Source organism: Megalobrama amblycephala, linkage group LG13 (assembly GCF_018812025.1).
Source record: "Megalobrama amblycephala isolate DHTTF-2021 linkage group LG13, ASM1881202v1, whole genome shotgun sequence".
Lineage (NCBI taxonomy): Eukaryota > Metazoa > Chordata > Actinopteri > Cypriniformes > Xenocyprididae > Megalobrama > Megalobrama amblycephala.
In genome coordinates this window covers 20,069,291-20,092,883 of record NC_063056.1, presented here as the reverse complement: position 1 = coordinate 20,092,883, position 23,593 = coordinate 20,069,291, and the positions used below count along the sequence as shown (strand labels likewise).

The following is a 23,593-nucleotide window of genomic DNA, read 5'->3' as shown; positions in this document are numbered from 1 at the left end:
AATTAGGCTTGCGTAACTATTGTTCCTCCCACAGGTTGTATAACATGGAAAGTAGCCAAACTGGATCAGGTTTCTCTCGTACCTGTTCATGTTGTCATTGTTGCAGTGAGCGAATCACACAAAAACTTCAAGAAGCTAAATTTTAATTGTATTTCCTGCCATCATGATGTGTCATTTATCAGATAAAGTTGGAAAGATCAAAACATTTTTATTTTAATCTCATCTTTAACCCTAAAGAAAATGAGTGGAAGAGAAGAAGCACCAACATGGAGCTGGGAATCTGAAGGATCTGGAGAGATTCTGTATGAAGGAATGGTCTCTGAGCTGTTATCTTGGCAAAAGGAGGTTGCAAAAAGTATTGAATAAAAGGGTATGATTAATTGTGAGCAATGTGTATTAGAGAAAAAACATTTCTTTCATAATGAGATTTCCCCCCCGTTTAAAATTCTTATTCTCCAATGAAAAGTTTAATTTTTGTAGATTTTTAAAATAAAAGATCAAAAGGATTAATTATGCAGATTTATTTTCACAGCCTTCTTTGGTCATATTTACCAATAAGGGTATGAATAATTTTGAGCACAACTGTATATATATATATATATATATATATCGATGGATGATATAATTGTCTGGGGAGCTTCAGAAGAAGAACATGATGCAAGGTTAAGAAGTGTTCTGGAAGCAGGCATGCAAATTTGAAGTTGAATATAGAGAAAAGTGTCAATTGGGCCATGTGAACATGATTGTAGAAGCCGTACCTGTTGCTGATTCCAAAATGACCTGTGAAGAGACGAAACAAGATCAAACACTCACTCTGTGAAATACTGTCATGAATGATTGGCCAGAAGTGAAGCAAAATTGTGTCATGAATGTTCATGAATTTTGGAAATGCAAGTCTTAATTGTCTGTTTGTGATGGAATTCTGCATAAAGGAAATAAAGTAGTGATTCTGAAAAATCTGAGACATGAGATGTTTTGAGATGGAATTGAAAAGTGTAAAAAAAAGAGCTTGTGAAGTCATGTATTGACCTGAAATCAATCAGGACATCACAATTGCCGTGTCCAAATGTCAGACATGTGCCAGATACCAGTTCAGTAATCCAAGAGAACCACTAAAGTCGCATCCAGTACCTCAAAGACCATACCAAAAAGTAGGTGTAGACATTTTTACGTCATGGAAAAAATTACCTCTTATTATTCATTTTATCCCGAAGTGTGTGTGTTAAGCACAACTACTGCAGAAAATGTCATTTCTTGTCTCAAATCGATCTTTGCTCGACGTGGAGTACCAACAGAAGTTTCTACAGATAATGGCCCTCAATTTTTTAATTCTTGTTTCCAAAAAGACTGGGAAGTCTCTTTTCAAAAGACTGGGATTTCCGACATACGATGTTGAGTCCATATTTTCCCCAATCTAATGGAATCAGCGGGAGTTGTGAAAAGGTTCATGCAAAAGACAAGAGATGATAGAAGTAGTTTTTATAAGGGACTGCTTGCTTATTGTAGTATACCTCTTGAGTGCAGAAACTCCTCGGCATATCTTTTGATGGCACAACGTCTTTGTTCTAATTTACCTATATCCGAGGATCTTCTCTTGACAGAAGGCAGCGAGAAAGTTAAAAAGTTCAAAGAATGACAAAAAGCTAAACAAAAGATCTATTATGATAAAGTTCATTTGCCTGAACTTTGTGCTGGTGAGGAGGTCAGATTTAAAGATAAATCTAATACCTGGAATCAGAAAGGCATTGTACTTGAACAAATTCAACCGGTCCTATAACATTGAAACAACAGGCGGTGTTGTATTATGGAGGAATCATCAACATCTATTGAAAGATTTATCAGCTGAATTAGAACAACCAGAGAAAACTGGAAAAACTAAGATGAAACGTGCATGAAACATGCTGAAATTTGAAATCTGAAATCTGAAATGCTGAAAGACTTGCAAAAGGCTGAGATAATTACAGATAATTACAATCGTGTGTATTTTGCTTATAATTTTAAATGTTGATATTTAAAGGTTGACTCAGTATGATTTCAAATACACTGTTTGAAAGTCAGTCGGGCCAATACCAACAACAAACGTCTAACCAATCAGCATCAGGGGCGTATGATGGTCGAGGAGAGAGAACGAGCAAGAGGAAGATTTGAAAATAAGAAAACGAGAAAAAAAAAACTGCAGAACTAGAGATGGGACACAATACAAAAGAGCTCAAAAAAATATCACTGGAATGAAGGTTTATGACGGCAAGCGCTTTAGGACCCATGTTTATATTAGAAAAGCTTTCCAGTGCTGGGGAGAGCTTAGAGGGAAGGCCTGAAAACAGATGTGGAGGCTGATTTGATTACTTCTCATGTGAGTAACACTGGGTTTTGATTGTCTGGAGCTGCTGTGCTGTTGGTGACTAAAAACGAACACTTTGTATTTACTCTTGTGTACTGTATGTTCATTTTGTTGCACATCAGCTGTGATAAACAGACATCCACCCACATTGGGTGTGTAACAGTTGCCAGATAGTGAGAGTTTTGCAGTTAAAATAATGCACACTGACGACAGCTAGAGAATGCGGTATTTAGTGCCGTTGGTAGTGCATTTGCCTCGCATGCCATGATTGGACAGGGGTTTGAGACCGGGCGGAGCAATGAAGAGAGGGGTGGGTTTGTTTGGGTTGATTTCAAATATCAACAGTTTTCAACAATGAATTTGAGAAATCGCATACAGCACCTTTAATGAAATGTTGAGAGTAATGAAGAAAAAAAATGTGAAAAAAGAGGGAAAAAAAGGAAAAAGGAAGATGTATTGATAGCGGTTGGTTTAATTGAGTAGTGGCAAACCTGCCTAGTATATATTTGCGCATGTGCAGAGAGTGAACAGTGTTGGCCTATATGGAGTTGGCCTAGTGTGCGTGGTGGCAGCATGCCACTGTGAAAACTGATAATAAATTATGTCAACGTTATTCTTCAATTGATCTGCAGTGTTGTGTTTATTGACAATGCGGCCTTCATTTGTTTCAAAATTCTAATGGAATTGAGAATTTCGTTAAAGATACAGGATTCGAAAAAAGAATAGCAGCTGGGGAGCTACCAACAACTGATCGAGCCTCCATATACAGCCACTTGGGATGCGTATCCAAGTTATCGGCAGCTTGATCGCTAATCCGCCAGAACACCATAGCCTTGGCATTAGCAGCCCAATAATAATGACGGAAAACAGATAGTGCTAGACCACCCAACTCAATCAAATGGGGCTTAGAAATTCTATCCTCTTTATAGCCCCAAATGAATGCAAAATGACAGAATCTAATTGTTTAAAAAAAGAATGTGGCAAATATATAGGCAGGTTCTGAAAAAGATAGATAAAGTGAGGCAGAGAGGTCATTTCAATGACATTGACCTGACCAATTAAAGATAATGGAAAAACCCTCCATTTATCTATAGAGATTTGTAACTTATTTAGACTAAAAATATTTTAAAAATTTTTTGGAATGACTAACCCTATAAGTAAAGTGATCCTCTGTGATCCTAAAAGGTAATGCCCTCAGAAACTGAGCATTCAGCCCTTCATTGTACATTGTTTTTGATTGTGTTTTATATTTTGTTTTACTCTCAGTGTTGTCTTTTTGATGTTGTAGAGCATTTTTGGCCAACAGCTGTTATTTTTAAATGTGCTTTATAAATAAATGTGACTGACTGACTGATTATTTTTATTATTATTTATCTACTGAGAGACATGATTCTGTACTGAATCTGCTGTTCTGACCTTTAGTCATTCATTAGAGGGCAGTCGAGTGTGAGATCCAGTAATGACAGTGAGCGCAGATTAGGGCCTGAACCAGGATGTGTGCAGCTCCATCACCCAATGGAAACATTTTTGATTTTGGCTGATACTTATTTTTCTAACCTCCTCACTATGACACCAATGTCTGATGAACATGTGATACTGGCAGAGAACCAGCAGCACACACTCGATACTACCACAACAATTAACTGCTGTGGAACGGAATGGGTCCATAATAATTTGAGTATTTGCAAATTGTTTAGTTGAGTTAAATTTGTTTAACTTCTGTTTATTAAATATGTTGAAAGTATGCTATCATGAACTGAAAAGATATAGAGTTTAAAGCCATGTAGCAGCCCACTTAAAGAAGAGTAACTGACATCAAAATGTGTAAGAGTTCACAGCCATCAGTCTAAAGTGATGACATCAGAGATAACAATCACAACCCACATGCTGTGGTCAAACTGTGTGTTCAAACTAACAGTCCTCTCACTCTTTACTAACATGTTTCCAAACCTCAACATTTGCTCAAAGCTCTGAAAATACTACAACTAAGAAACCATAATATAAAGAGTAAAAAGACAACCATTAGGGCTGAGAAAAAAAACGAACAATAAATGAATAACTACTTTAGTTACAATACCCAATTAACAGGCAATACTTGAAGCTCCTGTAAGGAGCATAGTTTTGTATATTTACGGAAACTGCAACTTACTAAGACGCCAATAGACAGAAATCGAAAAGATCTCAAATGTGCTCCATGCTCCTTGGTATTACTTGTGGTAATACCAAACTCGCAATAATCTACTAGAAATAATGATTTAAGAATAAATGCAGATTAAATCTAGAATAACAATTATTTATCAGGTAAAAATATGTCATGCCAATTACACTTTTAAACAATTAGAAGCCCATTCAGAAATAATAAATACATAACATCAGTTGCTCAAAGATGACTCTGAGACTAAGAATTGCATACAGTGGTGGATGAATATTTCTAATAATTCACCCATCACTGAGGGTTCTGGTTGCAGAATGTCCAACATTACTGCTTTGCTCTTTCCCTTAAATATCCAGACCAGGGGCAGTATTCACAAAACATTTTATCTTACCACTAAGAGTTCTCCTAAATAGCAGTAAAACTTTTTAGCTAAGAGTTTTCTCTTAAAACCTATTTACAAACCTGCTGAGACAAACTTTTACTAAGGAATAGACTGAAGTCTTAAGCTAAGAGTAAGGGCGGGGTTGCAACCTCGTTGCTATGGAGTAAACACACAGTGATTGGCTGATGGGAAGGAGTCAGTGATTTAATCATAGAAATATTGTAGAATGAGGTGTCATGTTTCCATATTAAAATAAAGGTTTAAAAATACAAATGTTGCCCTATTCAAAATAAAATGTTGCCATATTGTTGCCATAAAGGTTTTAAAATATAAGCTAAGTGTCACTAATTAAACTAGTATATACAGTTAATATATATATATATATATATATATATATATATATGTGTGTGTGTGTGTGTGTGTGTTTTTTTTTTTTTTTTTTTTTTTACTCTATTCGATCATTTGTAATTGTGAACTAATGAAAACCACTGGCACAGGTAATCAGACAATCTTTATTCATTTGTTAAAGATTTTTTGGTAACACTTTAGAATACTGATCCTTCATTAATGAATAACTACACAGGAACAAATGAGTAATGCATTATTAACACTCTAGTAACTACTATTAACTAACAAGTAACTCTGATGAATGAATTAGTAAGTAATAGTGCTCAGCTGAAGGTGGTAGTTCACTATTAACTAATCAGTAACTACTGTTTTTTCATACCTCCCAGAGAACTACTAAGAACTACTATATACAGGTTCGTAATTAATGTGAATAATGAATAATGTATAATTAATTCCATAGTAAAGGCTTTGGTAAACCACTAGTAATGAGTGAAGTATTACCAAATACCTAAGAAGGAATTACTAATTATTTGGATCAGTATTCTAAAGTGAAAAACATGATAACTCTCTAGTAACTACTGAAGTCACTGTAAACTTTTGAGGTTTTTGTAAAGTATTGGATAGTAATAACTCAAGAGTTACTATATAACTCTAAAGTAACTACTACTTTTTTGGATCAGTATTCTAAAGTGAAGATCATAGTAACCCACTAGTAATTACTCAAGTGTTACTACATCCTTCTAAAGGAACTACTAATTATTTGGATCAGTATTCTAAAGTGAAGATCATGGTAACCCACTAGTAACTACTTAAGTGTTACCAAATATATCATAAGGAATTACTGTACAAAAACATACAAAAACATCAAAAGTTTACAATGACTTCAGTAGTTACTAGAGAGTTATCATGTTTTTCACTTTAGAATACTGATCCAAATAATTAGTAATTCTTTATTAAGTATTTAGTCATGGGCGAGGCTAGCCCCTTTTTAGGGGTGCTTCAGCACCCCTAAAAAGGAGCTCAGCACCCCTAAAACTTGGAGTAAGAAATGTTATTCTAAAATTTTTGTTCGTCTTTTACAAGGTTAAATAATGTCCAAAACATACTCTGTAGTTTGTACAGTATGTGTTAAGGATGAAAATGAAAACATTCCCCTTAGCAAATGATGTCATCCTCTTCTCTTCTTCTACTAAGTTCTCCTCTGTACCTGCACCGCTCAGCACGACCGTCATCCAGCGCGAAACACGCAGAGTGAGAACCCGTTATGTAGTGTTGCGAATCAACTAAGTTGCTCCAAAGCTGTGTATCACACTTCTTTCCTTTTACCTAGAGTTGTTCCGATTCCGAAACCATATCGGTGAGTAGCCTACTGGAGTCAGTATAAAAAAAATATCCCCCTGGGTGATGCTACTCCTCAAACCACCAACAGAGCATATAAAATACCAAAAATATAAATCTTTTTTTAAAACATCGCCAAGTAAAACGCTGCGTTTATATAGAACTGTCTCTTTACGACCACAACAAACGGGACACTTTTCAGACGCGTATTCCGACCTCGCCTCAGCGCCAGCCGCAAGTCAAACGAGCGCGGAAAAGGTGCAGGTGACGACGAGGGAGCTTCAGTTGAACAACAGTGAACCGCGGTCAGATGAGATGATGTCAGGCTATGTCGGTAAAACTCAGAAAAATGAACACGACTGTCCAATCAGCCGTTATACTGTGCTCGTGGCGCGCACTCAAGAATTGCATGCGCAAATGCGCCGGCGCGCGCTGCATAATTACTTTATTATAGCTTAAATAAAGCGCAAAAGAAACTGCGAGCAATGACCGTCGTTGTTCTGTTGTAAGTTAAGTCATGAAATTACCACACATGCGGTTAAAGCTGCCTCAAAACTGTGCAGGCATGTATTTGTTGACATGGTTTTAAACCTATTGTTATCCAATTTGTTGGCCTTAAAACATCTTAAAATGCACATATGTACACCAGGGAAATCTAAATTTTCTCGGGGGAGCATGCCCCCGAACCCCCCTAGCATACTACATTTTCTGATCTCGGTAATTAAAACCCGGCGTGCGGCCCGGCTTATTCTATCTAATGAAATCTGAGGTAAACGTGCATTTCTCCAAATGTGCGCACTTTCGGACTAAAAGTTTTGTGTGTATGCACTGTGATCAAAAATAAATGGGACCAAACACGATTGATTTGTGTCTCGTTATTCAATTAATAACTAGGCAAAAAAAAAAGAAAAAACATCTGGATTTTGGAGTTAGTTGAATCAATGTTAAAATGATAAAGTTATTTTTCAATAGACATATTTTTTGTTTTTGTGTGAAAAGAGGGTGGGTGGTGGCAATGGGGCTCATTGGGTGCTCAGCACCCCTAAAGCTCTGACCCTAGAATCGCCCCTGTATTTAGTAATACTTCAGTCATTACTAGTGGTTTACCAAGGCCTTTACTTTAGAATTAATTATACATTATGCATCATTCATGTTAATTATGAACCTGTATATAGTAGTTCTTAGTAGTTCTCTTAGAGGTATGAAAAAACAGTAGTTACTGATTAGTTAATAGTGAACTACCACCTACAACTGAGCACTATTACTTACTAATTCATTCATCAGAGTTACTTGTTAGTTAATAGTAGTTACTAGAGTGTTAATAATGCATTACTCATTTGTTCCTGTGTAGTTATTCATTAATGAAGGATCAGTATTCTAAAGTGTTACCGATTTTTTTTGGCGTCTCATCGTAGATTCAAATCTATAAATCAAAATGTATTGCATTTATGAAGAAAAGGTTCAGCACCTAAGGCTCTGTCGCTATTGCCTCAATGGTGTTCAGTGTCTTTGGGTGGATTAGGACTGTTTGTGATTTGGTCTTACCCACGTTGAAGGTGACGTTCTCAGGACCTTACGCAATGTTTCCTAAAAGTTGTCAAAAGGTGATGAAATTTCTGAACCTTTACAGAACATTCGGGACGTTCCTAAAACGTCCTCTTTTGGTAATGAAAGTGCTGCAGTTCAAGGTTCCTTATATGACTTTAGGGGACGTTCCATTTTGGTTATTTTATGGTCAAAAAAAGAATGTTACAAAGAGGACATTTGGGACATTAACAGAACGTTCCCACATGGTCTTCTGTTGGTCATTTAATAACGTTCCCGATATGAGTTTAGGGGAACGTTCCATTTTGGTTATTTTATGGTCATGCAAGAAGGTTACAAAGAGGACATTTGGGAAGTTATCAGAACGTCCTATAGTAATAGTACCCTCAACATTCCCAGAACGTCCTGAATGTTCCCTGAAGGTCCACCAAATAACGTTCCCCAAACCTTAAAAGAACTCCACATCGTGACCGTCTCTGAACGTTCTGGGAACGTTACTAGGTGACAGGTTGTCCTGCTAAAAATTTTACGTTCCCAGAACATTCTCAGAACGTCCACTGGTATTAAGAACGTTGTCTAGTAACGTTCCCAGAACGTTTAGAGACGGTCACGATATCAAATAGCAAATAGCAAATCACTCTTAGCTAAGAACTTTTACTGCTATTTAGGAGAACTCTTAGTGGTAAGATAAAATGTTTTGTGAATACGGCCCCTGTTATTGTTTAATGTTGTTTGCGTTATCTGAGTTTTATGTGTCACCATTGTGCTGAAGTGTAGCTCCTGTGCTTCAGTCAGTGATGATCCAGAAACACTGATGTTCTGCTGCATGTTGCTTTATTTAAAGACAGTAACTGTGTACAGTAGTTGCTGATGCAGTGATACAGCAGTTACATTAGTTCATGTGTGTGTTTTTGTCAGCTAATGACTTAATGCAAAAGATTTGCAATTTAAAGAAAAGGTTTCATAATATTAATCCAGGAAATACCTGTAAAGAGCTTTAAGTGAAAATAGTTTTTGTTTGAACAGCCACTTTTATTTGTCAAGTTTTTGACAAGGGCAGTGGGGACGTTCTGAGAACATGTCCAAATAAAGTATGGTTCCCTAAACGTTCAGAGAATGTCTTGAATGTTCCCTGAAGGTCCACCAAATAACGTCCCCCAAAACCTTAAAAGAACTCCACATCGTGACCGTTTGTGAACATACTGGGAACGTTACTCAACACCATTGGGGACGTTCTGACAATGTTCTGGGAACGTAAAATTTCTAGCGGGGTAGTGACTTAGGAGTCCTCTTGACTACTCCTAACGTTTCACAGATTTAGGAGCTAGTTTTAGCGCTAAATGCTTTGTGAAATACTCTTAGAGCAAAAATTTAGGAGTCCTAAAATTAGGACTGACACGCCCATTATTTTTAAGAGTTTCTCCTAAATCGGCAAGTTAGGAGCTACTTTTAGCCTTAAGATGTTTTGTGAATACGGCCTCAGGACAAAAGGATTATAAATATTTACTACACCAACACATGGTTTCAGGGGAGAGGAGTGGGTTATCAGATACCTTGAAGAGACACCACCTAAAAGGAGGACAGAATTCTCCTTAGTTTTCAATCTTCCTCATAATACCAGTGACTGCTGTGAATTTGAGACTACTTTACCAATCGCACTGAGACATTTAAAATGATACCAAACATGAAAGGGAAATTCAGCAACTTGAACTTGAACGCTATCATTTAGATTTAATAAGAGATGGCAAACTTTCTTTAACGGGAAAATATAATTAAAGTTCATGCAAGTATGATACTGTGAATAATATGAGATTGATTTCAAAGTTTAATAAAAAGAAGTTGAGCGGTTCTTTTTATCGTTTGAACGTGTTGCGGATGCACAAAATTGGTCAGATGAAGAGCACATGCTGATGTTGCAGTCTGTTTTTACAGGCAAAGCCCAAGAACCATATTCACTTTAGTGTAGAAGAAGCATCTGATTATCAAGCTGTAAAAGCAGCAGTGTTAAAGGGCTTATGAGCTGGTACCAGAGGCCTATCGACAAAGATTTAAATCCTAGAAGAGAAAAGCAGACGTATGTTGACTTTGTACATGATATCTTGGTCTATGTTAATCTTTGGTGTGTAACTTCTGATATAAAAACACTTGATGATTTAAAATAATTAATGGTGCTTGAACCATTCAAGAGTTCCATTTCAGATCGTATTGCAACGTACATCAACGAGCGCGAACCTGATACGGTGTATGAGGCGGCCATTATGGCTGATGAATTCTCGTTGAATCATAAAAAACAGTTTTTAATTACAGACCTGATGGTGAAAATTTTCAAAAAGAACCCTGGCGGAAAAATAGCAAATTTTCCAAATTTGTGCGTGAGTCACCTGGCAGACAGTTGCATAGCTCTGTTGATGAAAAAGACAGCAAATGTGTTATTATTGTCATGGGTTTGGTCACTGGAAGTATGAGTGTTCATTTCTGAAAGCAAAAGCTGACAATTCTAAAGTGAATTCAAAATTTGTGTCCTCTGAAAAGTCTGTTGCATTGGCTGTGACTCCTTCAACAGTGATGTGTTTCAACTTTTACTCCATTTGTTACAGAAGGTTCTGTTAGAATGGTAGATTCCACAAAAGTTGTACCAGTTAAGATTTTACATGATACCGTATCATCAGAAACCTTTATGGTAGAATCTGTATTGCATTTTTCAACTGATTCTTATACTGGAAGCAATGTGTTAATTAAGGGCATTGGCTTGAATGTTATGTCTGTACCACTTCAAAAAATTACTTTACAATCTGAGTTGATCCAGGGAGAAGTGGAAGTAGTGGTTTGTTCCTGCTTGCCTGTGGAAGGAATACAGGTAATTCTGGGAAATTACCTGGCTGTCAATTGTGTATGGCGGAATGATTCACCACATCTAGTGGTTACACCATGTCCGATGACCTTGAAACCAGATGGTGATGAAAATTTAACCTGTTCTTTGAATGTGTTACCATCTTGTGTGATAACACGTTCTATGGGTGAAGCACAAACTGAATCTAACAAGGTGGTGAGTAAAACCCTTAAATTTTGTCAGTGTCACGTGATAAATAGCAAAAAGCTGACTCAACTCTTTTTAAATTATTTAACTGAGTTGTCTCATATGACTCAGTTGTCAATCTTGTATCTGGGTATTACCTAGACGAAGGACTGTTGGTTCAGAAATGGGCGCCACAGGGAGAGTTTGCAGTTGGTGATCCTATGGTGCAAATTGTAATTCCTCAGTCTCTCCAGCAACTAGTGTTACAGACCGCACATGATACGTCTGGCCATATGGGAGTGAAAAAGATGTACAAGTTACTTTTGAAACTTTTTTTTTTTTTTTTTAGCCTAAACTGAAGAACTGAAGCATCTAAATGTGTCTAAACTGATGTGTCTAAATATTTTTAGTGTTGGCAGTGCTGTGAATGTTAGACCTTGTAGCGCTGTGACCACTGGAATAAGGCAGCACAGTTAGTGTCTGATTAAACGGTACTGTGTGCATCTGTCCCAAGATTTGTTTTGTGTTACAAGATTGACAACTGAGTCATATGAGACAACTTTTTCACTCCCATATGGCCAGACGTATCATGTGCGGTCTGTAACACTAGTTGCTGGAGAGACTGAGGAATTACAATTTGCACCATAGGATCACCAACTGCAAACTCTCCCTGTGGCGCCCATTTCTGAACCAACAGTCCTTCGTCTAGGTAATACCCAGATACAAGATTGACAACTGAGTCATATGAGACAACTCAGTCAAATAATTTAAAAAGAGTTGAGTCAGCTTTTTGCTATTTATCACGTGACACTGACAAAATTTAAGGGTTTTACTCACCACCTTGTTAGATTCAGCTTGTGCTTCACCCATAGAACGTGTTATCACACAAGATGGTAACACATTCAAAGAACAGGTCAAATTTTCATCACCATCTGGTTTCAAGGTCATCGGACATGGTGTAACCACTAGATGTGGTGAATCATTCCACCATACACATCCCAGAATTACCTGTAAGATAGAGAGAAGTGGTACTTGCATGAGTTTGTGTGCTGAGTTTCAAAAAGATACTAGTGACGATTCAGTGCGTCCGTGGCTGCAGTTTGTTGGCTTCTTCCATTTTCGCAGGAAGATTTGAACTGAGGACTTGAAAGTTTGTTTCGCCGGAGATGGTCATCCCGAAGAGAAGAGGAGCATGTGATGGAAGCGTGGTCGCCGAGACATCCGGGAGAGACGTGCGTGAAATGGCGAGGGACAATTAAGAGACAATCAAGAGACAAAGGGAACATGCTTGTGGTTGTCTTTTTAAGGAAAAACAAGCCAACACGCCTCCTTGGGTGAAACAGCCAATGTCGAGCGTGGATTTTGAGGAGGTAAAAGTTCTCTTTGCCTTGTCTTGTGGCTCAATTTGCATAATTTGATGGTTTCAGAATTGGTAACTTTTACTCAAAAAGACCTTAGAAATAGACTAATACATGGTATCATAACAGAACATCCATAGTTAATTAAAGAATCTTGACAGAATTCGTTTAAGACCAAACATGCCAGGGTGCAACAGACATAAAGAAATAGATACACTCTTACACTTTGGCACAGTCATATTTGGAGGATAAATGTACGTACAATCTTCATGCGTGTTCGTGTGTGTCTGTGTGTGTGGTGTGTATTGGGGTTTGACGATGTCTGAAATGCAGCCACATGGCTTGCAGTAATTCGATCCAAGTTGACCACGATCGTTTGAAGTCACAGGGGAGAGGGTTGGGGATCCATCGATGCAGCCATAAAATGTGTCAAGTGAGCTGTTAATGTCAGCCAGGCCAGAGCCAATGTGAGATTTACAAACAAAAGTTCAAGGAGTTCAAACTTAAACAGTTTATAGTTGGCTTGCCAATTTTGATCTTATACAGACGTTACAATGGAGAGGATACTTGAGCTGGAGCAAATTTTGGCAGAACTTAGAGTGGATTCTAGGAGTGTCTGGACTGGAGATGATTTTGAACACAGCTCTGGGATGAGAGCAGAGTCTGGAGCTTACTCTGGTGCTGTAGCGGAGTCTGGAGCTGACTCGGGCGCTGGAGGATTTGGGCACTGGTTTGTGTTTAACTGGAACAACCACACTTGTTTAGGATGGAGCTGGATGATTAATGGAACAGTCTTCTGCCAAAACAAAGTCAGAACCCCTCAACCAAAGGACATAGTTGATATAGTAGGGAAGTACTGCTCTTACTGGGTGATAGAAACATATACAAGTCATCATCCAGCCCCTCCCGAAAACATGCTTTGAGTGTGTGCTCACTCCAACTTAAGGAAAATATAAAATGAAATGACCTTTTGATCGTCGAACAGAGTTGCGTTCGTTTTAACCATTGTTGCCTATTGTTGGATCATTGTTCATGCTAAGTTTGTTGGACCATGTACTGTTGCTCATCAGATTTCTGATATGAATTAATTGATTAATATGCCAGATCGAAGAAAAAAGACGAGAGTGTGTGTAATGAATTCAAAGTTAATGTACCTGATTCTTGTATTAAACCTGTTCTGCTTACAGATTCTTCTTCTAATAATGGCAGCATTGAATTGGCTTCTACTCCAACTCCGGTAGGTGAGGAGGAAGATGAAATCTGTTCGGAAGATTGTGTTCTTCAAGGTCGTCTTTGAAATTCGGAAGCATTTATTTCTTTGCACGTCCGGCTTAATCATCTAACGGATGTACAGCATACTGATTTGATTAATTTGATTACTGAATATGTTACATTGTTTTCCAATACTCCTCCTTGTACAAATTTAATTGAACATGACATTGATGTGGGAGGTTCAAGTCCCATTCATCAGTATTAATACTGAGTGTCTGCAAATAAGAAAAAACAGCTGGATGATGAAATTGAGTATATGCTGAAAAATGGTATTGCTGAACCTACTTTTTCTAGTTGGGCATTTCCATCTTTGCTAGTGAATAAACCTGATGGGTCATTTAGATTCTGCATAGATTACAGAAAGGTAAATGCCATAACGAAGCCTGGTTCTTTTCCTCTGCCGCGAATCGAGGATCGTGTCAATTGGGATATGTGAGTAAGTTCGATCTTCTTAAAGGTTATAGGCAGGTGCCTTTAACTGCAAGGGCTCGAGAGATTTCTGCTTTTATTACGCCTTCAGGGTTATCTTCTTACAAGGTTATGAGTTTCGGATTGCGCAATGCTCAATGTTTCAACGTTTAATGAATCAAGTTATATCTGGTTTGAGGGGCTTCACTGTATATTTCGACGATGTTGTTGTTTTCATTCAAACTTGGGAGGAACACTTGATTCAGATTAGAGCACTATTTGATCGCTTTGTATCGGCCAGTTTGACTGTTAATTTGTCAATAAAAATGCGAATTCGCCAAAGCTACTGTTACCTATTTGGGAAAGGTGGTTGGGCAAGGCCAAGTACATCCTGTTTGCTAAAAGGTAGAGGCAATAGATAAATATTCTACTCCCACTACAAAAAGAGAGCTAATGCGATTTCACTAAATGGTAGGGTTTTATTGTTGTTTTTGCAGTTGTTTTCTATGGTGGCAGTGACCTTGACAATTTTGTTGTGGGAAGGAGCAGATTTTTGCTGGACACCAGTGTGTCAGCAAGCTTTTGAAAGGGTACACATGCTCCTTACAGAGGCTCCCATTTTGGCAGCTCCGAGATTTGATCAAGCGTCACTCTAGTGTGGCGAAAGTCCCTTCAATATCAACAAAGATGGTGCACGCGAGACCCGAGAGTTTGTTCTATTCAGCCATGAATTCAGTTTTAAATGACCAAAAACACATTGTCATTAAAACCCCAGCAGCTGACAGCACTAAAAGCTTTTATTTTAAAAGAAGACGTTTTCGCGTTGCTTCCCACTGGCTTTGGGAAAAGCTTAATATATCAGTTAGCTCCGCTCGTTGCAAAGATGTCGTTGTGTGAAACTCCTGTTGTGGTCATGGTGTCTCCTCTACTTGCACTCATGGAGCAGCAGGTAATGAAGGCCTTCAAGCTCGGAGTTATCGCCATGCAGTTAGGAGTGAATAGGGACGAGGAGATTTTCAGCGGTAAAGCAGAGTTGTTGTTCGGTAGCCCGGAGGCCTGGCTGCTGAATGAGAAATGGAGACGCTTGCTGTTTAACCTGAAGGAGCTCGTTGGCATTGTGATCGATGAGGTTCATCTCACTTACGAATGGTAAGATTTTACTTTCTACAACAGTGTAATATCCGTCCAGTGTCAACAGTGTATAACAGCATCATATCCACCCTTCTCTGATTGGTTTACTCCGCTTCCTGTTTGCTCAGATTTGCTCCGCCCTAGAAATCGAATTGATTCAATGGTGACACCACTGTACCAGCGGATGAGTCTGGATTTTCCAGGCAAGTAATGTGGGTGCTGGTGCCGTCTTGTTGCAAACGTCTGAGGATGACATTGATCATCCCGTCGGATTCTTCTAAATATCATCTTAATTATTCTGTGATAGAGAAGGAAGCGCTTGCTTTGATTTGGGCTTAACAACACTTTGAAGTGTATCTTGGATCTTCAGAGGGACCTCTAGTGGTCTATACAGATCACAATCCTTTAGTTTTTCTCCTTACAAAACCCTAACCAAAGACTGATGAGATGTTTATTTCTTCAGAGTTACTTGTTGGACATACACCATATTAAAGGCGTAAAAAAATTTAACTGGTGATGCCTTGCCTGTTTTCACGTGATTTTGGTGTTTTAAAGTTTGTATTTTCTCTGATTTTGTCTCTCTCTGTTTCTTTCTTAATTTTGCTTCCTAGGTGCCAGGTTGCTAAAGGAGTGAGAGCTGAAAGGATGGAATTGCAAGCTGAACCAACTATTGTAATTTGGACTATTTGAATTGTGGAAGACTCTGTGCTCTTTTTTTTTGGGGGGGGGGTATGACTGGTCTCCCGTTATTTCTGCTGTTGTCGACCAGATGGTGTGGCTGACTTATCACAAGAATCTGCGCCTGTTCAGGCTAATTAAGGGAATGATTGGCACCTGTTTCTTCCCTTATTAAAGGGGAGTTTGTGAGAGTACAAAGAGGCTTGTGTCATTATGAGGGGGTTGTGAGATTTGCTTGCTTCTGTTTAGCTTGTGTTTGCTTTTTGTTCTTGTTTGTTTCTTTTGCTTTTGCTATTATTTTGAACTTGGTTCTGTCTGATATTTTAACACCATGTGTCAGACAGAAATTGGAGTTATTTTTGTAAGTGATTTTCTGCTTTATATATTTTTCTATTTATGTTAATAAACTTTTAAGTGTGAAAGAAAACCCACTTTAAGAATCAACAGGAACTGCCACCTGAATGTGTGAAAATTCACACCCATCAGTCTAAAATGGGTTCAGAGATGACCACAGTCCTCTGTGTTTAACTAGTATGGTCAAACTGAGTTGAAAACTAACTGGATTACATTGTCCCCATGCTGACAAAAGGATAGTAATACCAGAAATGTTTGATCTTGTGCATTTTTGGTCCTCATAAAAAAACAGCTTATAAATCACACTAAATTATGCCGTTCACTTTATTTAAACCATTTATTTTGATTTAACACCATTGTTTCTGGTTCAAATGTGATTGCTTCATGTTAAATTGACTTGAAATGGTTACTAACACTCACCTGATGTTTTTATTTTGAAATGACATGTTTCAGTCAAGTAACCCAATCAAACAAGACTTTCACTTCCCATCATGCTTTGCACCGAGCTGAATTAGGAGAGTAAATGTTGAAAAAGTGTTATTTTATGCATTTTTTTAGAAAGATGAGAATATGGAGAGACTTCATACTGTTTAATGTTCTATTATGTAAAAGTTTTATTTATGTTAGTGTTTTTTGGAGATTACCATTGTGGTTAATAATCATAGAATTATTATTATATATAGAATTCATCTTTTTAAATAGAATTCATTACAAAGAGATTTCCAGGCATTTATTTTTTTTCACAGCTGATGTATTTTGCTTGCTATAAAAAAATTGTCTCTTGTTTAGTAAAGGGGGGAGGGGGGGATTTAATAATCCGTACTTAATCTGTATTTCAGAAAACCATTTTTTAAGCAATGATTAACTATTCTAGATTAACGCCTATCCTGGCTTAATTTAAACCCTGTCCGGGAAACCGCCCCGATATGATGTCACCATTATTGATTCTATAGAAGGTATCAATTTTAGCACATTTTACTTAATTGTGATTCCACAGGAGCATATTCAAAGAAATACAGCTGTATAGTGTCAGCACTTAACAGTCAGTTGGTCAGATCAGAGGAAGTTAACAACCACAGGAGGGGCTGATGATGTTTATAGAAAGAACTGTATAAAGAAAACAAAGACTGACAGAAACAGAAAATGGCTGATCAGTGTCACATGTGTCTGCTGGGACTGATCATTCTCTGTCCACTTCTGACAGGTAAAGAAATCTTTATATGATCTATAAGATGGCTTGAAAGATCTGTATAATGTGAAGATCCAAATTAATTAATTGAATTAATTTAATTACTTTGGCATTGAGTCTGACTAAAAGTTAGACTGAAGATTTATTTTTACTGATGGTCATGTTGTGATCGCATGTGCTGTTTTCTTTCACATTTTCTGTTTTAATTTATTGATATTTATGAAAATATGATCACTCAAATGTACTGTTTCAGGCATGACTGTAGCTGAAGAGACTCATGTGTTCAGGACGTCTGGTGAAAATGTCCATCTGCCCTGTAAAAATGCTCTTTCTGGCTGCACATCAACTACATGGATCTATAACAGACATTCAGACGCAGTTAAACTGATTGATGGAGGGATAAAGAAGAATAATATAGAGAGACGTGATAGACTGAGTCTGGGGTCTGACTGCTCTCTGAACATCAAGAAAGTCACACAAGAAGATTACGGGCTTTACGCCTGCCAACAATATGTGAATGAACAACAACAAAGAACTGATGCACCTGTTTATCTGCATTTTCTTCAAGGTCAGTGTTTCTGTAAATTATATGATTATATGTTCAAGTTTAAAAGAACAACATTTTCCTTTTAAACATGTGTGACTGGGGATTTAAATTCACCACCAGGAACACATTGAGGGGTTCTACTTTATTGTTTATTCATTTACTGTTTTCGAGAAAATGATTCACTATCAAAAGCGACCTCTCAACTTAATTGAGAAGAAAGTTTACAAAAAGATCAGTAAAAGCGAAACAAAATTTATATAACAAAATTTATATAAACAAAATGAGCGCTTTCACAGAGCTGATGACACAAATTAAACCTCCGTAGCTCTACGGTGTCATTTCCAAAATGCAAGAGAATAGAAAAATTACAGAAATCTCAGTGCAAAATAAAAGACAATAAAACCCTTATGAGTAATGCAACACAAATGAAAATGTTACAACACAATACGGCGGTGGGAATACTGTACAAAAAGAACAAAATGACATTAGTACATTTTTATATTACCCACTTACACCATTTGAGTGAAATGAGAAAATAACACTCACATAACGATGAGCTCCTACATAACATCACGTTCACCTTTTACAAAGGCTGAAATCCCCAACATATGTTGTTCACTATGGAATTACGTTTGTTCCAAAAATAATGAACGTAACTTTTCAAAAAAACGAATAAAAATAGAAATTGAAACTGAAAAAAATGTCTTTGAAACTTAAAAAAAATAAATCGCAGGCAAAATGTTTGACTTTGTTTTTAATACACTGCATGTTTTGCTAACAGTTTATTTTCTTTCTTTCACTGATCTTTACTTACAAAAGCATTTCCAGAGTTTTCATTTATGCTTCTGAAGTTTTCGTTTACGATCCCAGAGTTTTCGTTCGTCTTTCTGACACAAATCTCTCGCGGGGGCGGGGCCAGCAGTGGCGTGTTCTCATTGGCTTACTGAGTTTTTGATTGACAGCTTCTTCTTGACCTGGAAGTGAAGACGTCAGCGTTGTGTTTACAATTACATGTGTGGAGGTGATCGTCTGTAAGCGGCTTCTTATTTCATTTAAAGCTTTTTTTTAATTTTATCTGTATTTATCTGCGGCTTCTACTTTGTCACATCAACTTTTAGGAGCGTGAGAGATCAAACGCGAGAGAAAATGAATGTCTTGAGGTTTAATTGTACATTAAAGGTTATAATACTGAAAATATTGCATAATGTCCAATGTTTTCGGAGAATATTTGATTATTTCTGATGATTCTTCTCTATTGTTGGGTCTGATTAGGTTGTGCTGTTACAGTTTAAAGAGAATAGTACTAGTATCATATACATGTATATATTCAGCCGTCAAGAAAGTCTCACTCCAACCAGGTAATCAAGGTTGGCAACCATGGCCATCACTCTACCCATTGTTAGCATATGCACATACACCATCACAATTAATGATCACTTAATTCTGAAGGATTCAAATATGAAAATAACAGTCGTGGCTTGCTGTAAGACGGTACCCAGATAGCAACAGACTCCGGGGCGGATCCGCCTTCAAGTCGCCAGCTCCGCTGTACGCTCAGATTCAATTCGGCAACGCGCACAGGATATGCCCCGCCTCCGCACAGCGCACTGTCAACTCGCGGACTCGTTACCAGATGCTGGGCGGATTCACTGACCGGACGCGCCTTTTTTCAACTGTCGTCGTCACTGAATCCTTCTCCTCACCGTGGAAAAGCTGGAGCCGGCAGGTCGGTGAAGACTAAACACGGTAAGAAAAGTTAAAATATGCTTTATTTGTTCAGCTGTATCCAGTAACATTACCGTTCATTGCTTTGTTTGATGTTTTTAAAAATGACTGTGGCCAAGTTAGCTCTTAGTGTCATTAGCGTTACTTAGATTTGAGTAAAAAAATAATTTGGCTAATAACCTTTTGAGTACAACGCTATTTGGACAGAATTTCTTTATATTTCTGGGAGGTGGGGTGATTTAATAAGCTGTCCGGGTTTAAGTCCAATCCTAAACGCAAATTTTCACTCCTTTCCAGTAAAATAGCAAGCGAGATAAGCTAATGTTAGGCCTAACGTTACCTGTTCTTTTCACTGAACTTCTAGTTGTTTGAGTCTATTTTTTTGTTTACATGAGGTGGAGAATATATGTAAAGTTGTTTCAGATCATTATTTCATATATTAATTCATAATTAATAAGTTACTGTGTGTGTGTGTGTGTGTGTTCTGTTGCAGCTTACAGCTCATTCAAGTGCCGCCAGTGTGTTTTTGGAGTATTTCTTCTTTCTATTTCATCTTTCATCTGAGGAAAGTAAGATTAAAAACTGTTTTAAACTTGATTTAGCTAGTTCTTTTGTCAAATACTGATAATGGTCCACAACTACAGCTTTTAACATGTAATAAATGTGCCGTTTTAAAAGATTTATACCTATAATTGATGGGTTAAAGTTTAAAAACCCACTTGTATCAGTAAACTTTAGTTGTAGTATACTAGTTTGAGTCTATTTTTGTTTACATTTGACAATTCTCCACCTCATGTAATGTTGTTTCAGATCATTATTTCATATCATAGAGAGGAAATGTCATTGCTCCCTATGTAGGCCTCACCGAGCCATGAGATTCAATCAAAATATCTTAATTTGTGTTCTGAAGATGAACGAAGGCATCACGGGTGTAGAACGACATGAGGGTAAGTAATAAATGACATTATTTTCATTTTTGGGTGAACTAACCCTTCAACTATAAGAAATTGACAAGATTTTTGTTACATTTTCTATTTTATCCCGTGCAACTGTTGGGCGCCATGACACAAAATGTGTCACAAGGAACATCCTTTCCCGCATTCAACCACATGGAGTCCAAGAAGTTCCTCCTGTGTAAGTAAATGTAATAAGTTTTGCCTGGCTAAAAAATTTAAGTACATTTATTTTTTTTGCCAACACATAACTTTTTTTGTTGTTGTTCAAAATGTATGTAACGAGTGAGTTCACACTGGGACTATTTCAGACTGGTTCTGGTCGGCAGCACTGTGGAGTAGCACAGTATCTGTGTGACTCGTCATAGACATAAACAGAGAGAAATAGCTCCGGCTATAATGTTCTTCCGCAAGATGCATGTAGTTCTGTTTATTAACCGCTAGAGCACCAAAAGTTACATAGTGTACCTATAAATGTCAGATAGTACACTTTTGTTTTTAAAGCAGTGGTTATGTGTATCCTTTTTAAAAAAAAAAAAAAAAAAACTGGTAGCTTCAATGTGAATTAATTTTTTAAATAAATCTGCTTGTGTATTACAGGTGCTGTGAGAAAGAACCATGTATCACGTACCGCCACTGATGAAGACATTACAAAACACAATACGATGGTTCAGCCTGGCAGCTGATAGGGGAAGCTCCAGGAACCGTCCCACTGTGAGCACCCAACAGTAGAGTTTCAGAGTATCATTGGCTACGTTTACATGCACCGATTTTCGTCAATCTGAATTAATTGAATCTGATTGCAGATCTGTTTACATGTACTATAAACATTGTAATCTGATTCAAATATCCATTTATATTTGTTTTATATACATTCCGATTAAAACTTTGATGTCATATCAATCACACTTGCGGTAACCCAGGTTGCGTCAACAGAGTCAGAGATATTGTCAAATGCAGCAAATCTTGGCAATATTAAGAGGATTTGGTATTTCCAATTAATGTAGGCCTGTTACATACTTCTAGTCTATTATTATTACTATTAGGTTAGGCTTCTTTCTTTTATTATTAAATTAATATTATAATAAATTTGCCCCACAATTTCATAGCGCGTCGCCGCATAACTGGCGTGCTCTGAGAATAATATAACTTATAAGATTAGGCTATTAGCTATCTTTGAAAATGATTTAAACTTTTTTTAGGTCTGATACAATGAATTATAGGCCTATAATTAAAGTTATTAAGAATGTCAATGAAAATTAAGCGCAGCTTTACTTCAAGCACTGACTTTAAAAAACAAACCACCTGTTTAACACGAAATACTATTATTCTCATTTGTTTCACTAGCTTATATGTACGGCCACAAGTGAAATAATGGAATAAATTTAGACAGTTACATAGGCTACCGTTATCAGCATTTTATGTTGAAATTTGTCTCTGAGAATATGCTTTGTTAAAGCAGCCTCAGACAGCTCAGTCACTTTTTACTTTTTGTGGTGAATACTGACCGAGTTTGAGACTTTTTCATCAGCATAACTCTTGCGCAAAGTTTGGACGTTGCTTCTTATGTGATATCCACTTGCTCCCCGTCTTGTCTTAAAACGGAAGAATATTGTGACGAAGTGATACATACGCCACTGCCTGTTGACATACATCTTTACAACTAAAGACGTGAACGTTAACTTTAAATGCGTGTCAGCATTGCACTGTTGTGCCCCAGAGGCTTCTGAATACTATTGAGAAAGTAGTCGGATTCAATGTTTACATGGTTATTTTTTGCTGTTTGATCGGATTAGAAAAGGAATAAACCACCCCTTCCAATCCGATCGAAATTTCATTCAGATCGATTAAGGTGTTTACATGAACGTTTTTCAATCCGATTGAGCCGTCAATCCGATTACAAATGGATTATTTGGGTGCAAGTAAACGTAGCCAATGTTAACTTCAGTGTTTTGAAGTGTTCATTTAAAATCGCAACAGTTACAATAAAATAAAGAATGTTCAAGTTTATTTTTAAATAAATGTTTTAATTGTTTTAATTTCTATTCAAAGAATCTTAAAAAAAATCCAGTTTCTACAAAAAAATGAAGCAGTACAACTGTTTACAACATTAATAACAAAAATGTTGCTCGAATATTTACTCTTAAGTGTTATTTTTCATTAAATAAAAAATGTTTTTGGTACAATTTATGGTTGCATTTCATTTTCTGTAATTCTATTCAATACCTATTAATGTACATAAATAATAAAACTATAAAAATAGTAATAGTAATTACATACTCTAAATATATTTACAAACTATTTTTATAGTTTTATTGTAACTGGCTAAAGTTTTGAATGATTTCATCATGTTTTATTAATATTAATAAAGGTAAACATTAAATATTCAAGCTTTTATAGAGCAATCCAGTCTGTCTGATGTTGGTCCATTAGATTTTAAATATTTCTGTGTAGCCAGTTTTGGCCAGAATACTATTTCGAGAGTGATCTGAAAGGTATCCAGACCAAATGAACCACATAAACGGGTCCAGATCGGATCCGCGGCGGATCAGCTGCTTCATAAACGGGTCCAGATCGGATCCGCGGCGGATCAGCTGCTTCATGAACGGGTCCAGATCGGATCCGCGGCGGATGAACTACTTTATCGGCGGACACGGGGCGGGTCTCTTCCGGATCTGAACTGGATCCGCAATCCTTATCTGTTCCGGATCCGCTGCGCTGTGCAAGTGGACTCCGTTCCGGACCCGTTTTGCGGATCCGTTCCGGAGCTTGTGATACCGCCGGGGCGGATCCGTTGCGGAGTCAGTTTGCTATCTGGGTATAGACCTCAAAGGGCATTTCAGTACTCCACAT

At 37.3% G+C, this 23,593-nt stretch overlaps 1 protein-coding gene and 1 long non-coding RNA gene across 4 annotated transcripts; both read left to right on the top strand.

Annotated features, from left to right (window-relative positions):
• The first annotated feature begins 12,226 nt into the window (after positions 1-12,226).
• LOC125242923 (ATP-dependent DNA helicase Q1-like) lies at positions 12,227-16,631 on the top strand. Of its 2 annotated transcripts, XR_007178932.1 has the most exons (4): positions 12,227-13,469; positions 13,671-13,720; positions 15,110-15,312; positions 15,906-16,631. XR_007178932.1 is itself a non-coding variant. In XM_048152039.1 (2 exons), exons 1-2 carry the CDS (start codon positions 14,906-14,908, stop codon positions 15,982-15,984), a joined length of 486 nt encoding a protein of 161 aa, XP_048007996.1. In that variant the 5' UTR covers positions 13,738-14,905; the 3' UTR covers positions 15,985-16,631. The 2 variants fall into 2 exon arrangements, 1 of the variants encoding a protein (XP_048007996.1); XM_048152039.1 differs by lacking the exons at positions 12,227-13,469; positions 13,671-13,720 and having other exon boundaries at positions 13,738-15,312.
• Positions 16,632-18,834: 2,203 nt separating this feature from the next.
• On the top strand, positions 18,835-23,014 carry LOC125242924. 2 transcript variants are annotated; one of them, XR_007178933.1, is made up of 4 exons: positions 18,835-19,808; positions 20,281-20,356; positions 20,598-20,921; positions 21,341-23,014. It is a non-coding gene; the product is annotated as an uncharacterized LOC125242924 (long non-coding RNA). The 2 variants fall into 2 exon arrangements; XR_007178934.1 differs by having other exon boundaries at positions 18,840-19,808; positions 20,698-20,921; positions 21,341-23,010.
• Positions 23,015-23,593: the final 579 nt, after the last annotated feature.

Bases quoted from the DNA above. Each gene is read 5' to 3' on its own strand.
- LOC125242923 (XM_048152039.1), top strand. From the start codon at position 14,906: ATGACCAAAAACACATTGTCATTAAAACCCCAGCAGCTGACAGCACTA. The intron at 15,313-15,905 runs GTAAGATTTTAC...TTTGCTTCCTAG, and splicing joins GTTCATCTCACTTACGAATG to GTGCCAGGTTGCTAAAGGAG.